Source organism: Myotis myotis, unplaced genomic scaffold (genome assembly GCF_014108235.1).
Source record: "Myotis myotis isolate mMyoMyo1 unplaced genomic scaffold, mMyoMyo1.p scaffold_m19_p_21, whole genome shotgun sequence".
Taxonomy (NCBI): Eukaryota; Metazoa; Chordata; class Mammalia; order Chiroptera; family Vespertilionidae; genus Myotis; species Myotis myotis.
Window position 1 is genome coordinate 9627110 of NW_023416326.1, and position 17295 is coordinate 9644404.

At 42.1% G+C, this 17295-nt stretch overlaps 1 protein-coding gene across 1 annotated transcript in view; it reads left to right on the forward strand.

Moving 5' to 3' along the window:
- The window catches only part of USH2A (usherin), a 396481-nt gene that overhangs the window by 252488 nt on the left and 126698 nt on the right, over nucleotides 1–17295 (forward strand). The window contains exons 38-39 of the mRNA XM_036354768.1: nucleotides 14696–14846; nucleotides 15940–16082. Of these exons, the coding sequence (XP_036210661.1) occupies nucleotides 14696–14846; nucleotides 15940–16082 (294 nt within the window). The remainder of the gene's footprint in view (nucleotides 1–14695; nucleotides 14847–15939; nucleotides 16083–17295) is intronic.

Sequence of the window (17295 nt, forward strand, 5' to 3'; positions counted from 1 at the left end):
GTATGGATTGGGGATTGATCAGAAAGCGTCAGCCATGACTCCGCATGTAGTTAAACGATGGAACCACCAGTTAAAGCCCCCGTTGCATGATAATAAGCAAAGGTAGAGCAAATAAGCTTAGGGGAGGAAGGCAAGGAGGCTTCCAAGTTTTGCAGGATCTTCAAGTTCAGAGCAAAGGCATTATCGAGTGTATAAATTTTAAATACACTGCATGTTGCCTCCAGACTTAAACCTTTTTTTTTTTCCAGATGAACTGAAATGTTGTCTGAAACTGTCTTTGTTACATCAAAGAACTACTCAGAGAGCTAAGAGAGACAGAAGAAGCATAAAAGGGCATAGTTTAAAATGATTAGTGACAAATTCCATACTGATGAGTGGGAAGCATATTTTTTATGAAAGTTTTCTGTTTTTCCAAGAGGAATACTTGTATCATCTGTGTCTTTTTCCCACCTGCTCTGTAGACGGACAGCAACTCAGAGCCACCTTAGTTGGTGAACTTCATCCAGTTTTCTGTGACAGTAAATAATTTTGCACTTACAGCTTCAAATGGAGGAGAATTATTAAAATCTATAAACTTCATGAAAATACTAAGCTTCGGGAATGTTTCTTTGACAAGCACGTGTTAATAGAAACTACAAAACGGGGGGAGGCAAAAGGTTGTGAGTGGTTTGTCTTGCAATTTGCTTTAAGTTCGTCTCTCCTTGACCTCCCTTGCCAGCTAAAACACCCATGAAAAGTAGGAAAGTTCATTTGTTGTTGTTGTTTTTATTTTATCTGTTAAATGTATTGGGGTGACATTGGTCAACCTGAACATACAGGTTTCAGGTGTGGGTTTCTATGTTACAAGATCTGTATGTTGCACGGTGTGCCCACCCCCCAAAGTCAGAACTTCTCCTGACGCTTTATATTAGGACACCCTTCTCCCTCACCCCCTTCCCGCTGGCAACCACCACTCTGCTGCTTGTGTTCATGAGTTTCAGTTTTATATCCCACATATGGGTGAAATCATATGTTTCTTAACTTTTTCTGTCCGACTTAATTTCACTTCGCATAATGTTCTTGAGGCCCATCCATGTTGTTGCCAGTGGCGCTATTTCATCCTTTCTCGTGGCTGAGGAGTATTCCATTCTGTATATGCACCACATCTTCTTTACCCAGTCTTCTATCGAGGGGCACTTTGGTTGTTTCCATGTCTTGGCCATCGAGAATAATTCTGCAGTGAACATAGGGGTGCATATATCTTTGCAAATACATGATTTCGAGTTTTTTGGGTCTATACCCAGGAGAGGGGTTCCTGGGTTGTATGGTGGACTGGTACAACCACTATGGAAAGCAGTCTGGTGATTCCGCAAGAATTTAAGAAGAGTGAAATCCATTTGGAATTAATACTTAGGCACATTGTAAACGTGTAGACTTGGGGATTCGACAACCCTAGTTTGGTCCCACTGCTTTCCCTCACTGGCTGAGTGGTTATGGCAAATGCACAAATATATGTGAACCTCAGTTTGTTCCTCCATAAAATCGGTTTGATGAAATTCCTAGTGATCCAGGATTGAGTAGTAGAGTGCATGTGATGTGCTGAGCTGTCTTGATCAACATTTGGAGCTTACTGTTTTCTTTGTTCTATTTTGTTCGAAGGCTCCTTTTTGGCCTCTTGTGACATTGTGATCTATAATAATAAATCCATCTGTGATCCTCATCCCCGTTTCTGACACAGAGCTCTTTGGATTTTCTAAGTGATGGGAGCTGGCCTGGCTTTTAGGTTCCAGGGGTCCTGGTCTCAGTGAAACCAACCAGATGATGGGAAGGATAGAAATTTAATCTCGCCTCTGTGACCTCTGGGAGGGGAAAGGAACTTGAGATCAAGTTCAGTCCCTAGTGACCAATGATCTACTCAGTCGGGCCCATGTACGGAGCATAAGCCCATTCTCAGACTTAAGAGGAGGGAACTGTGGTAGCTCATGGACCAACCATAGGGAGAACAGCACCATTTTACAGCAGGATCCCAAAGAGAGTTAGGAGCAATCAGAAGTTCAAAAAGCAGGGATAGACAGACCTAAAGACAAGACAAAACAAAACACAACAACATGAGAATTACAAATGCAAACTCCATTTTATCGCATCCTTTCCTCAGTCACTGAGAGCTATGCATTATTTCTATGCCTTTTAAAATGTCAAGATGCTACTTTTTTTACGAAATTAAGAGTTCTCGAAACCAGAGTATAGATCCCGCCACTGTGTTTTCTGCTTGTCAGCTGCTGGGAAGCCACTTTGACTTATTTGTAAGATACAAGTTGCGTCACCATGCACAGGTGGCCGCGGGGTATCTTAAAAATGAAAATAATGCAAAGGAATGGAAATGACAAAAAACAAGCTGTAGGTTAGAGATTGAAATAGGCACGCCATATGCTGAGATGGTGTCCCGTACTCAGAGCGTAGAAGAGAAGGTGAGCTTAGCTGCCTTGTGTAATGTAAAAGCCACGATTAAGACACAGGACTGTGAGGAATAGGATTCCTTGAAATGTTCCAGCACATAAACAGATGGTTTGCCTTCGCCTTCAGTGTATTAAATGCTCCACAATTTATATTGCATCCAGTTCCTATGCATCTGTAGGGTAGTTGTGCATAATGTTTTACTTCTGTGAATGTCTCCCAAATGTGTTATTTTCCCCCTGGAATAATCAACCTGCTTGAAGTAGGAAGGTAGATGAATTCCATGAATAAACCCTTTTAAATCCTTAATAACCGAGTGCACTTTGAAAACACACACCAGACCATTCAGCGTAACCTGTGCTTTTCTCCCCAAGTATGTTATAAGAATAGAACTAGAGTGTGTATAACTGTCTTAAACATGCGCTCAGAGCCTTTTATGAAAAATCTTGCCTTTACTTTTTCAGAATTGATAATTTACCCTGCTGTGTGTGTGTGTAAAAATTATACGACGTGTAAGCCAAAGACAGATAAATTTCTATTTTATAATTTCTTCACTGTCTTGACAATGAACTTCCCACTTATAAAAACAGCACTTTAGAGAGGAAGTGACTTCTGAGAAGATGGAGGGAACTTTGAAGTGTGCTTACCAGGAATGCAACAAGCCTCCAGCAAAGGGCTGTTCGCTTCCCACATTTGCATCCTCTCCTGTGGTTTCTATAGAAATAGAACCCCCTACCCTCCCTCCTGCCACACACACACACACACACACACACACACACACACACACACACACACACATAGTTAACCACCATCTCTAGTGTAGCCTGGGGCAGGAGAGGGAGACCTCCCCAATATTTTTTTTTCAAAATCACATTATTTCTATCAGGGGAGAGGGCTGCAGAGTATTATTCCTTTACATTCCGTTGATATTTTAAAAATCCTATTTTTAAAGAGAATAAGAACAGTCCCCCTTTCTCTTTTTTTTTATCTTAGAATAAAGGTTTATCTATAACTTTAAGGTTTAAAAAAAAGCATGTCTGTCTGACTGGCTCTGCAGTTTGAAAGCAACTTGAAGTTTTATTTGAATTCTTCCAGTGCCCTAAAGAAATTTTTGCTTTATTTTTTAAAAATAAAATCTTATTCTTTTCTTTGTCCTTTGTTATCCTAGACAGACTGGATGCCAGACTTGCAGAAATTTCTGTGAGCATTTTCCTGTCTGTGTAAAGTTTTATGAAAGTGAGATAAATTCTTAATACATCTTGGGTACTTAAAGTCCCTATTTTTAAACTCTTTTCATTAGGAACTTGGAGGAAATTCTTATACCTCTCTAAAGAGGTATAGATCACCCAGAGTCTACACGTTCTAATGACCTAGAAAACTTAATGAAGAACAATAGATTGTTCAACTGTGTGAACCAGAGGGCGGGGCCGAGTGACCTGTAATTTATTAGGTGTACCCAAGTTTGCAAAGTACTCAACTAGGTCATCTTTATTTATTTTTAAATTGATTTCAGAGAGGAAAGGAGAGTGAGAGATAGAGAGAAACACCAATGATGAGAGAGAATCATTGATCAGCTGCCTCATGCACACCCTATACTGGGGATCGAGTCCACAACCCAAGCATATGCCCTGACCAGGAATCAAACCAGTGTCGCTCAACCACTGAGCCACAACCAAATGGGCTAAATACCTTCAGAGAAAAATGATCGTTGATCCTATCTATGACTCTGTGCCCCACTTAGAGTTGAGAGGAGGGATTATTGAGGGAAAGCAGATGAGACTGGATCCCGCACACCACTTGCCTTTGAATCTAGAAGTTCCTGATCCAGGGACAGAGTCCTTGCCAACGTAAGAGAAGCCAGCAGGTCCTCACAGTCTCCCTGGATGGGCAGGGGTGACACCCTGGCTCACCAGCTGCAGGTGGCGGGTCCTACCCGTGGCACCAGAAAGCAACAGGCCTGATGTTTTGTGCGCCCAGGAACACTGGCCAGCCTGCTGTGCAGACGCTGTCGCTAAATTTCCTCTGCCCTTCGATTCCTGGAGCATCTGTCATGAGGGACTCCACGCAACTAAGACCCGAGTCTCCTTCCTCTGAGAGTTTCTGTAATGAGCGTCTTGTGGCTGCACTTGATTTGAAATGTGTCTCTTCAAGTGAGTTGTATCTCTATTCTGGATCCCACGGTTTGCTGGCTATTTGACCTTATACTTAAGATTTTTCTGTCTTGGAATTTACAAATGCAGCTCCACAGAGTGGGCTGACAGTGTTCCATTGCCTGGAGAACAATTAAGATCATGCAAATTTTTCTTTGATAACAGTACAGGCACCCCACGTTTTATTGCGGGTCGGGCTCCAGACCACCGCAACAGACTGGATGTCGCAATAAAGTGAGTCATCCTATTTTTCCCCGGTGGAGGGTCTTGCCTTCGGTTTGTAAAAAACACAATATCTATGAAACGCAATCAAGCCCAGGACAAGCAGATAAGGTCTGCCCGTCATCTCTTTGAGGCAGCGATTATACAGTTAGCACGGCCAAGGCTCAGGGACTGTTGAGGATACACTAACTCATTTAATCGGCACAGACTCTGTGTGGAAAGTGCTGTCGTTATTGCTCTTTACACAGAGGGAGCGGAGGGAAAGAGGTTGGTGTGCCGCTAGCTGGTTAGTTCGTGCAGCAGTCAGTGGCATAAACCACACTCCAGCCTGGCGGCTGGCTTCAGAAGCCGGTTTCTAAGCCACCTCGTGCAACGTTTATTTGAAGCCTCATCCACTGACCACTCACATCCTCTCTCAGCAAAGGCGACAAAGATGTCTCAGTCTCACTCGTCAAGAGGGTCTGAAGATGTTGCCCGACACTGCAGTTGTGTCAGGATACAGTCTTGAGAGTACTGCTTGCTTGAACCATCAGGTGTCTAAAACTTGTCGCCAATGACCTAGAGAGCTGTCTTCCATTCAATACAAGACCCATGCATTCAAAGTGTAAAATCTACGGAGTGTCTGTCAGACTCTCTGAATTCCATCTTGACCACCACCTGAGGCATTGCCGTTCATTGTCGTTTGTGATTGCATGACCCCAGAAAGGCACCTCCTCTCCAGCCCCCGTTTGCTCATCTGAAAAAGGGATTTCATCATCACATGCCCATCCTCACTGGGGTGGGTGAGGGATATGGAATGGGCGTGCACTGAGGTCGGCCGATACGTCAATAGAGGCTCGACTATTTGTTTAAAGAATGGAAAGCATGACATGTAATGAGCGCAACTTATACCTCTACCATCACAATTTAGGCCGAAACTTAAACCAACCCCCACGCATCTGAATTTTTCTTCTCCTCCAGGATTCTAACAACTATCTCTAAAGCAAAGTGTAAGGAAACAACAGGCTGGTGGCGGTGTGTTAAATTATAAGTGAGGACTAATTGGGGATCACAGCTGCTGTTTGGGGGCTCTCACTTGCCTGGTAGGCAACGCATCCACCGTCTCCCTGTCTCCTGTATGTGTACTCTCTGTCCTGGAAACCCCTTCCCACGTTTCCGAAGCTTGATGTTTAATTTAACACAAACGTCTTTGAGAAGCACCACAGGGGGTTGTTCCTGGTCGCTCTGGCATCGCGGAAATTGAAATGTACATGTTTTTTCTCATTTATCAAAGACAGGCAAGAATCTAAACTGACATTTCATATCAAATGAATTATGAACTGTGTACTTTGTACCTAAGGGAACAACAAGTAAATTAGAGTTTGGGATTAAAAAGAGAGCGAGACAGAGAGAGAGAGACATGAAATAGGTTTTACTAGAACATAGAGGAATTTCTGTTACTGTGTCTGATGGTGGGAAGGCCAAACACAGTCTTATCTCAGAACTCTAGTGAGTGGAAGCTGGCCACGCGGAAACCTGTAAGATTTAAATATATTGAGACAATTTCTCAGAAAGGATTAGACCTGGATCTTTCTCACATAGCCAGGCTTTATGAGCAGCGAAACCTTCTTGATAATCTGAAGTTAACTTCTACCATTTTTGTCAATCCTCGCCTTTCTCAGGAAAAATAATATTTTCAAATTCTTCCTGACACACTATGAGATTAGAAGTTGCTTGAGGGGAAAAAATAGTATTCAGGATAAAAATGATATGCATGCATGTGCCATATTCTCTATGTCTTCTGTTTATCTGTAATTCCTACACATACATACACAGTCAGGCTCACACATAAGCCAGTGAAATTCTAATGATTTTTCTAAAATCAGATCGACTTCATATAGCTTAGTAGGAGGGGTTTAATTTCTCCTCCTATTAGCTCTGTGACCTTGAACAAATTACCAAGTTACACAATCAGACTTTGCCTCATTTGGGGGGTGGGGCAAGAAAGAGGAACTGCCTTATAAGGTTGACACAGAGAATTAAGTCTAATACATGCATGCAAAGAGTGAAATGCGTTGCTGGATGCATAGTAATTGTGTACTACATTCCAAATCATATCCTTCCACTACATGTGAGAAGATTGGGTAGCAACAAATTATCCCCCCACTTTTTAACAGCTACTGGTTCCTTAAGCATAGAGAGCGTTTGAATTAAACTTTTAAGGTGAAGGAAGATTCTCTGTAATATACCCATAATCATTTTTGAAATCAATTGAAGATTCTCAGAAATTGGGGATGACCCAAGCCAAGCTATGTTTCAATTACCATGCTATTTTTCAAAAGTAGGCGTTCTAATTTGTGCTGCATATAAATTGTAGAAGGGGTATTAATATTAACACATTTGTTTCCTGCTTCTGAATTCCCACAGGTTCATCAACCTAAAACTAACACAATTCCTTGGTGTTAATCTTGCATACTTTCTGATACCAGTGCTGTACTCTGGATCATAATTGTGAGGCCAAATTACTATAAACAATATTCCGATTACACATTTTCTTCACATAAACTCGATTGCATAGTTATTCATTATTTGGTCAAATGAGCATCATTTGTTAAAATTCTCAACTTCTGATTCTAACTCTATTACTCCTGAGCTGAAATCAGTTCTTAGCAGTCACTCAGCATCTTTGATTGTGCTAATGACTACTGTCTTATTCTCTCTAATAGAGAATGTGAAATTAATGGCGTGTTGAGGTTAGGAATGCCCCCTATATAATCTGAGTGTTCTAGGGCTCCATCTCTTTGTTATTAGTTGAGTAATGAATCAACTTGAAGATTAGATCCAGTCCTACTGCTAAGTGACTTTTATAACCAATCCCCTCTGAAGTTTCGTCGGTTGTTCAAAGATCCCTTTACCTTTATTGCTCGGCTCTTGATTCTATTCCAGAATAGTAAGCGCAGTGGCATCATAAGAAAGAGTCCAGTTCTCAAATACAGTAGTTTATCTTCTTAACTACTTTTTAAAGAAAACTATTGTTCTTGTTAGACACATTCTGCGAGGGGAGACTTAGTGCACTCCCGCTAAAGAGAGTGGCTTTGACCTGTCTTGAATTTACTCATTTTAAAATCATGTATTAACCTTGCCACACATACCTATTTTTAATTTTACAAAGGTGAAATTCTTCAGAGAGTTATTTTAAATGAAGTGAATGAACAATATTTTAACTGAAAACGGCGTAGACTTAATCCACTAATATTTTGGTTGTGTACTTTTTAAATTATTTTTCCAATTGAAAATACATTCTTCCACAAAGGCCTCAAGTAATCAGATTCTAAAGGAAAAAGGAGTTTAATCTGCGCTGCCTAGAAACTCATTTGGATGAATATGATGGTATTCAAAATAATAGGAATAATAAGAAATTCTCTTAGGAATACTAAGAGGAATTCAAATGTCAAGAGCTAAGGCTTAAATGGAGTGTCTAAATCGAGGAAATCTGTAAGGAAAAAGAATGAAATTTGATTGGTGGTTTGAGGCTTAACCCAAAAAAAAATTCTTCTAGGCATTCTGACCAGCAACCTCAGAGCCTCTAATTAGTCTGACAAAGTGACAGTTCGGTGTTCTAGTCAAACAACGAATGTACCTGATGAAATTCAAAATCCCCATTGTTCTCTGAGCACCAGGAGCTGCACACTCGCAGCTCTGAGGTATTTGGAAATTAACAGGGGGCGATGTCAGCCTGTCTGATGTTTCCAGCTTAACCAAGTCACTGAGACTGTCCTGCAGAGCAATTGTAAGCAACTCTTTCATCTTAAACCACAGAGGGAGGTGGAGGTGGAGAGATGTTGCCTTGGTCACGTGGATGCTAATGTGCAGTGGGATCTTCCATTTCTCAAAGTGGTCAAGAGCAATTCGTATTCCGTGGCGTCTCTCAATGCCGGTGCCCTTGGCCCACCTCTGACACCTCCTGCTATAGTCCTCCTATTATACACCATAGCTGGGGACACCCCCGCTGCTTTTCTGTCCTAATTAGGGCTTTCTTAGTGAACACGGGACCATTTTTCATCCCATGAAGAACAATCATGAGAGCCGGGTGAGATCTGCCAGTTGGGTTTCAGAGGACATTTGACCGATATTTGCACCAATTTTGATTGACGTAGCCTCACACCAGTCTGACATTGGTGAAATTTGGGTTCTCCTCAGAAATGTGGACCCAAAAGGAATCAGTGAAAGACCCAAGATACAGGTTTTGTTCAAGAATATTTTATTTCGTCACTGAATTGAGTAACAAAAAAATGTTTTTTTTTAACAATTTTCATTTTAAGCACACCCTTCCTAAGCAGAACTTTTCTCCTAAATACCCCTCTAAGTGGTGACAACCTTGAGGAAATCTCATCTTTTTTTTTAGCTTGAGTTCATAAAGTCTGTTGCCTCTGTCTCCTCCGTCATCACTCTCAAGCCCTTTTACTAGAAACTAGAGGCCCAGTGCACTCATTCGTGCACCAATGGGGTCCCTTGGCCTGGCCTGTGGGATCGGGCTGAAACCGGTTCTCCAACATCCCCCAAGGGGTCCCGGATTGTGAGAGGGCGCAGGCCAAGCCGAGGGACCCCACCAGTACACGATAAGGGCCGGGGAGGGATGCGGGAGGTTGGCCAGCCAGGGAGGGACCATGGAAGGGCTCAAGGGCGTGTCTGGCCCATCTTACTCAGTCCCGATCAACCGGACCCCAGCAGCAAGCTAACCTACTGGTTGGAGCATCTGCCCCCTGGTCAGTGCATGTCATAGCGAGCGGTTGAGCAGCCTTAACATATCATTAGCATACTAGTATTACGTTTTGATTGGTTGAATAGATGACCGGACACTTAGCATATTAGGCTTTTATTATATAGGATACTTTTAATTTGCTAACAGAGTGTAGATCTTAATGGCTGCCTCGTTAGATTTTATGGTATGTATTTAGATGATATATATTGTCATATTACATTATGTAACATAATTATATAGTACTATTTCTAATGACATATAGTTACATTATTATCTATTATATGTGTACAGTTACATAAATACATGTAGACAAAGGCTCATTTTGATGGGGATACTGAGAAATGGATCATTCATACCGTACCAATGGGAGTATAAGTAAATACAACTTTCTGGAAAGCACTTTGTCAAATTATATCTGAAATGGCAGCAACATTCATTCCTATTGGCCCCATGATTCTAGAAAGCACACCAAAGATGGATTGATTAGGATACTCAGGATCCTTAGTATTATTTATAATACCGAAAACAATGGCATGCTGTATCCAAGAGAAGCCTCTTTGTTAAGTGAATATTCTTAGTCTACAAGGAGACAGCGACCCTGCTTTGACGAAGAAATAAGACCAGGAAAGTACTATTTAGGAATATGACTTGGACAGAAAATAAATCCAGCCTTTACTACACTAATGTATTTCATGGTATCAGTGATTTGCTTTTACATTTATTTAATATATTTAATGTTTATTTTCTATTATAAATCACCTCCCATAGCATGCTGTTCTGGTATAGAACTAGGGCCACTGTCTCTGAATTTCATCAATCCCAGTTTAAATTCCCACTCTGCCAGCAGCCCAGTTTTGTGATTTGAGATAAAACACGTCACCTCTCTGAGCCTCAGGTTCGTTATCTGTATTACAAAGAATTGACACTGCAATTCTGTAGTGTGATTCTGAGAATTAGGAATATTTATGTTAAGGAACCTGGCCCACAGCATACAGGTTCCAAGGATTAGCTATGGCGAGAGATTGTTTTGTGAACATGAAATCTGTTTTAGCCTACTTGTCACGATTTAATGCTGCTCTATTTGTACATCCTTGTGCTCAAGGTTGACTGTCCATTTGTTAGCACATCTGCATATTCCTCATAATTAATTTCTTTTTTAATGACATATGGTTTAGTGACTGGAAATGGAGTCTGGCCTTCTGTTTTCAATTTGTTTATGACTCAACGACTCAATATGTGTGTCTGAACTCTAATGTTCCATTCTGGAAACTGGAATTTAAAATCCTCGCTCATATGTCGCTGTTTCAGAAAACAAGAGGAAAATGTGTGATCGAAGGGATTTGAGCACATGCCAGGCCATCCAGGCAGGATGGGTACAGATAAGAGGTCATGGCTTCTCCCGTGTGATGTGAGCAGGGAGACCTGAACAAGGATGCCAGCCAAGCATCTCTGAGGTACGAGTAGCTAGGGCTGTGCTGGGGTCAGATTCCAAGCGAAGCCAGAAGGAAGCTTCAGGGCTGCTCGGAATGAACACACGCAGGTGGACATGTGTCCCAGGCCCCGGAATTAGGCTGAGGACCTGATCGCCCCAGATGAACTGTGTCCCCGCAGCAGGGCCTCTTCAAGGCTGCTCCTCTGGAAGGCGGGGTCCAAAGTACATGCACATCGGAGTCCTAATTCCTGAAACCCATGTAGCACTCACCAGATAGATAGATAGATAGATAGATAGATAGATAGATAGATAGATAGATAGATAGATTTCAGAGAGAAGAAGGGAGAAAGACAGAGAGAGAACATCAATGTTGAGAGAGAATCATTGATTGGCTGCCGCCTGCATGCCCCACATTGGGAATCGAGCCTATAACCTGGGCATGTGCCCTGACCAGGAATGGAACCGTGACCTCCTGGTTCATGGGTTGACGCTCAACCACTGAGCCATGCCAGCTGGGCAGCACTCAACTTTTTTATGCTGGTACACATTTAGCGTTATAGTTATTTGAGTCACGTCTTATCTCTATTAAAATGTCAAGTAGATCGGCCCATCCCTTTTCTATCTGCCCTGCCCTTTTCCACCCACAGCAAAGTGCCTTGTGCAGAATGGCATCCAGCGTCTTTTATTATAGGTTTACATTGAATACAAACTATGATGGGCTTCTTTGGTATCTTAAGACAATATTTTATTCCAGTGGGTTGAAATACACATACACATACACACAAAACATACACCACAGTGGTAACAAGTTGGTGCTATGAGAATCCCAACTGAATTTATTGTTTCCCCAAAACTTTACTCTTCCAGCCACTACAACCTTAGTAAGTCACTGGTCACATGAAAAAAAAAAAAAAGTCTGTTTTTTTTTTGCTTCATAGACCTTCCCCCAGAGTTCTGTATGTCTGTATGGAGCAAAGGTTTGGGGCCTTCTGTTTGTTTTTTTTTTGGGGGGAAGGGTTGTGGTTTTATTACCATTGTTTGGGTAGGGAAGGATCCACAAGTATACATTTATCTAAAAGTTTAATAAAATCCTACATTTATAAGTTTAATAAAAGCATGCATTCAAAAGATTATACCACAAAAAAAGATTATACCAGCTATACTAGTCCAATCTGTGATTTAATTTATTACTTAAAGCTTTGTATTCATTTTGCCTTCCAAAAAAAAAGGTTAAATTTGAAATTTTATGAAGAACACCGTTCCTTTGAATTTATAGGTCGGGGTGGCTGTTTTTTTCTAGTCGCCGTGTAGAATGAGTATTTACTGGGCAAGATGTGTTGATTCAGGAGGTTGTCTGTGGAGTGCTTGCCCCGGGAGGGTCATATTAAACTTGAGAGAAGTGTTTTGAGCAACATAGCATCTTGGAGGCCATATATCAAGCTGATAGATACGCGGCTCTCCTGCTACGGAACCAGGGATGGAATTATGGCCGGCTCCCAGTTATTGCTTCGGGGCTAAGGGGCCTCTGAGGAATAGGTTTGGATAAAAGGGGTTAACCAAAGGGGAAAGGAAGGTTTCCAGGATTCAGAGTTACCGAAAGCCCGCAGAATGAAGAGTGCTACGTAAATAATTGAGGATGATCACTCTGTTTGGAAATATTTTGCAATGTTATATAACCAGAGTGTGACCAATTTAATGGAGTACTTTTTTTTTTTGTTATCACTCAGAAGAGAACTCAAGATATTGTATCATTATTATTATTGTCTTTGTTGTTGTCATGATGGGGTCTCCTTTTGGACATTTCTCTATTTTCTGATAGCACGGTGATGTAGTTTTTAACACTTGAAGAGATTATTTTGGTGGACATATTTATTACTCAAATGTCTCATGTTGATGTGTCAAAGCTGATTTTGTTCTGATTTTTATTCTCCCAGCCACCTTCCTATTGTCATTGAGGTCTCTGCTCAAATGTCACCCGGTGACAAGTTCTTCCCATGGCTTCCCTGTACAACCCGAACTGTTATAAAATAAGGAAAATCACACACTTCTTTCCACTTTCCCTCCCCTTGCTTTGCTCTGCTTTCCTCCCGGGCACATGTCATAGTGCGGTGTGATCTCGTGCATCTGTGTGCGCACGGCCTGCTGCCTCCGTTCCCAGGGACGCCCCGTGGGGTCAGGGGCCACGTCCCCTTCACCCAGTGCTGTTCCCTCTCCACACAAGAAATCGCTGCTTCATACAGAGGAGAGGCTCAATACCTGGTTATTGAATAAATTAGCAAATCATTGATGAACTCGAAACCCTGACAACGAATTGATGGGACGTGTAATCTAATTCTTCCCTTTTCATCTCTGGTCATTCATTTATCTCTCAGTTCACAGGCAGGTTCTCCCGAGTTGGAGAGCACATAACACTCGCACCACAGAGATGAATGTTATAAAAGAAGTTGAAAATGAACCCTGATAGTTTTTATTGTTTTGATCTCTTCTCCTTCACCAATGGCCCCTACTCATCTTGGACCATAAGGAGCTTATATTACAGTAAGAATGTTTCTAAAAATTACATTGTAGCACTCTAAGGGAAGTTCAAATTAGCCTAATAAAATAACAATAGGAATAATCATGACTAATAAATTAAAAATTGCCAGATCAGAGGCAATGTAATTTTAGGTGCTTTATTTACATTATCTCCGATCTTCATGGCAATCCTGCAAAGGAAAAAAATCTGTCCCCTTTTTAAAGATGAGAAACATACCTCAGAGTAATTAGGTGATTTTGCTAAAGCCACAGAAGTTTGTGTAGTTTGCTTCTGAGTGCCTGACGGGCTTTTGAACAGGCTTTGATATGATAGGTTCCTTCAAATTATACCTGTTGGGGAAATAATTTAATAACCAGAGTAATTGTGTCAGCTTTTTAAGTAGAATAGACTTTAGTTCTACTCTTTCCTGTCAGGCCTTCTAGAACTGTTTGAATAGGTTTCCCCGGTAGATTGTATCAAGCAGGTACACTGAATTCAGGGAAGATTCACCAGAGATCCCACCTGCCTGGGAAAAGCAAAAACACGCATGCCCCACCTTGCAGCATTTTGGGATAAGGATGGAGTCACTGTGAGAAGGGGCGGCGGACTGTGTAAAACCCAGGCGCAGAGCGGTTGCACTTTCACATTTTCATAGGTGAGAATCAAGGCGAGAGAGTGCTCATTGCAGCCATTCCTGTGTATTTATCATTGTAGGAAAACACAGTTCCAATAAACCTCCCTCAACACGAAAATGACAAGCCCGTGTGCTCATGAGCACTGTGATTAAAGCGGCGAACGGGCGACATGGGAGAAATAAAACCCTGGACTCCTTCCCTGGTCGATTGCTTGATGATTGAGCAAAAGTTCCATTGAAAAGGCGCTTCAGCATTTGCTGCGCTAGATTCCCTCGGTGTTTTCAATTAGACAAACAGAAGTCCAGGGGGGAATGTACTGCGCGTTCGTCTGCCTCGCCGTGTGCTCGGGGGCTGGCTTCTGGGAGTGAAATCCCAATGCGATTGTGCTGAAGTGAACAATAGGGACCTACAGCGGCTCAGGGACGAAGATCTTAAACTAAATGGGCCATGGTTAACACGGCTGTGGATCCCGAGCCACAGTTTTTCCAGGATACGGGGCATTTCGGTCCGTCCAGCATATGTTCGCCGCGGTTTTCTCTGCTCTAATTCATCCATGTGTCCCCGCAGCTCCAGATGGCGTGCTGCCTCCCAGGCTTGCGGCCACCGCTCCGACCAGTCTTCAGGTTGCCTGGTCTATACCAGCTCGGAACAACGCCCCCGGCTCAGCCCGCTACCAGCTCCAGATGAGGCCGGGCCCCTCCTCCCCTGCGTTGCTAGAGTGAGCATTCTGCCCCTTCCATCCTCCCAGCGGGCACTGGGGCGCGGTGTAGCCATAGCTTCATCTTCGTTCCCATTTGTGAAATGAAATTTACTGGGGCAACATTGGTTAATAGCCTTAGGTGAATTTCAGGTGTTTGAGCAATAGGTCCGTTCTTATTTGTAACAAATAAAAACCACCTTTTGTTTTTGTTTTTAATTGATTTTTAGAGAGAGGGGAAGAGAGGGATAGAGAAATAGAAACATTGAAGAGAGAGAAACATCATTGTTCAGCTGCCTCCTGCATGCCCTCTACTGGGGATCGAGCCTGCAACCCGGGCATGTGCCCTGACGTGAAATCATACCAGTGACCTCTTGGTTCATGGGTTGACACTCAAGTACTGAGCCACGCCAGCCAGCCAAGCCACCTTTTAAAAGTTCAAACAAAACGAAACAACAAGCAACACCCTAGGCAGTGATGGTGAACCTTTTGAGCTCGGCGTGTTAGCGTTTTGAAAAACCCTAACTTAACTCTGGTGCCGTGTCACATATAGAAATTTTTGATATTTGCAACCAAAGTAAAACAAAGACTTATATTTTTGATATTTATTTCATATATTTAAATGTCATTTAACAAAGAAAAATCAACCAAAAAAATGAGTTTGCGTGTCACCTCTGACATGTGTGTCATAGGTTCACCATCACTGCCCTATGGGATAATGATTTGCTTTGTAAAAATATCTACTTTTCATGTGAAAATAAGATTTTACAAGAAGGTTTCTTCACACTTCATTTTTCATCAGCACATCTATTACATAAAGCAAGCATGCACTTGAACCCCCAAAATGCTGTCTGGTGAACTGTGGCTACAAAATTGTAATACATATCCTACAAGTTCCATGTGGCAAACATGCTTAATGCTAGACTAGCATTGACTCAGTGCTACTGTCATATACAGCTCACATGAATGCAATATTATGAACCCTCAGCCAAATGACTACTCATTTTCAAAGAGGTAGCATGTGAGGACGGAAAAGTGCAATGCTTAACTGCATGTTGACCTTACCCGTTTATTTCTTTGAGTGTCTGAAACTCTCTAAAATGTGTCCCTATAGGTTATTTTCCAGTCCTTCGGCATCGTTAAGCCATGAAGTGAGGGACCTCCAGCCGCACACTGAGTACGCGTTCCGGGTGGTTGCCTCCAATGGATTTGGCAGCGCGCTCAGCCCTTGGATTCTGTTCATGACGACGGAGGACAGTAAGTGTTCTGCACGATACACAGCCAAATGTCCTCTAGACGGGGGAGTCTTGAATGTCTTTAGTTTTTCCTAAACTAATAAATAGTCCTTCTGTATTCTTTGGACATCTAGTGGCAATAGTTTTTTGTAGGGCAAGGGTGGTTAAATGTTCCAGAAAGAAGGAAAATGTGTGCCTGGAGGGTTGGAGGGCTGGGCGTACAGACGTGGCCCCATTCCATCCTTCAGGGTACCTCGAGGTGCCCTGCGAGAGAAAGCTTGTCAGCTTGTCCTCTGTGAGCAAATGTTGCAGGGCTCTCTGCTCTGGAGGGGTTCCTGCAGGTGGAAGACCTGAACTGTGGGCCTGACAGTATGAGGATGCTCAGAGCACCATGATACCTTCCCCTGGAAGTAGGTTTCCTTGTACTTCTATTTGCACTTGACAAACAGCCTTCTGAACAGAGAAGTAGAATCTACTCACAGTGATTCTGCATCTAGTATGTAGAATAGATTGGGATTGCCTTTGTCAACCCAGAAATTTTGTAGTTTTTCCTGGAAGAGCTATGTTTGCATTTATATGTTTTTACTAGGTTATATAGGAAATGAACTCATGGACATAATATTTAGTTTTATACAAACACCTCTATAAAAGCATACCAGTGGGAGCATAACTTTGTTTGGAGGAGTTGTAAATTAATGCAAGCCACACAGAGTGAATGAGGACACTGGATCTTTGAGCATTGATGTTTTTAGGGTTAATCTTGTCAAGTCTTTTAATCCGGGGCTTCTTAGAAGATGTTGTTCTGTTGGCCAATTGCCATTCCAGCTCTATGTCCAGTGAGGACTGGAGTGACTTTCTCAAGACTAGATATTAGTCCAAAGGCATAGTGTTTGAAACAGTACCAGTTGTTTATTCAATAGAGTATTTATTTCTACAGTAACCTTAATTACAGTATTGTAGTGAGGAGGTGACATCAGATGAGATAGAATCAGAACTATTTTCGTTCCTCAAAGCTTACCTAATTTTACAAACATCAGTTATGAACAATAATATGTACTACTTCATCCATTTCTCCCTGGGAGCAAGTTAGGTCCTTTATAAGGGCACATCCCAAGTCCTTCTGGTCTTGAGGGTACCATTTAGCAAATTATCAGCACAGCGCAGTAAACACTGCTTAAGGCCCAGGAGGCATTAATGCACCACTCAGCACACCTACTCCCCTTCAGGGGGACTTA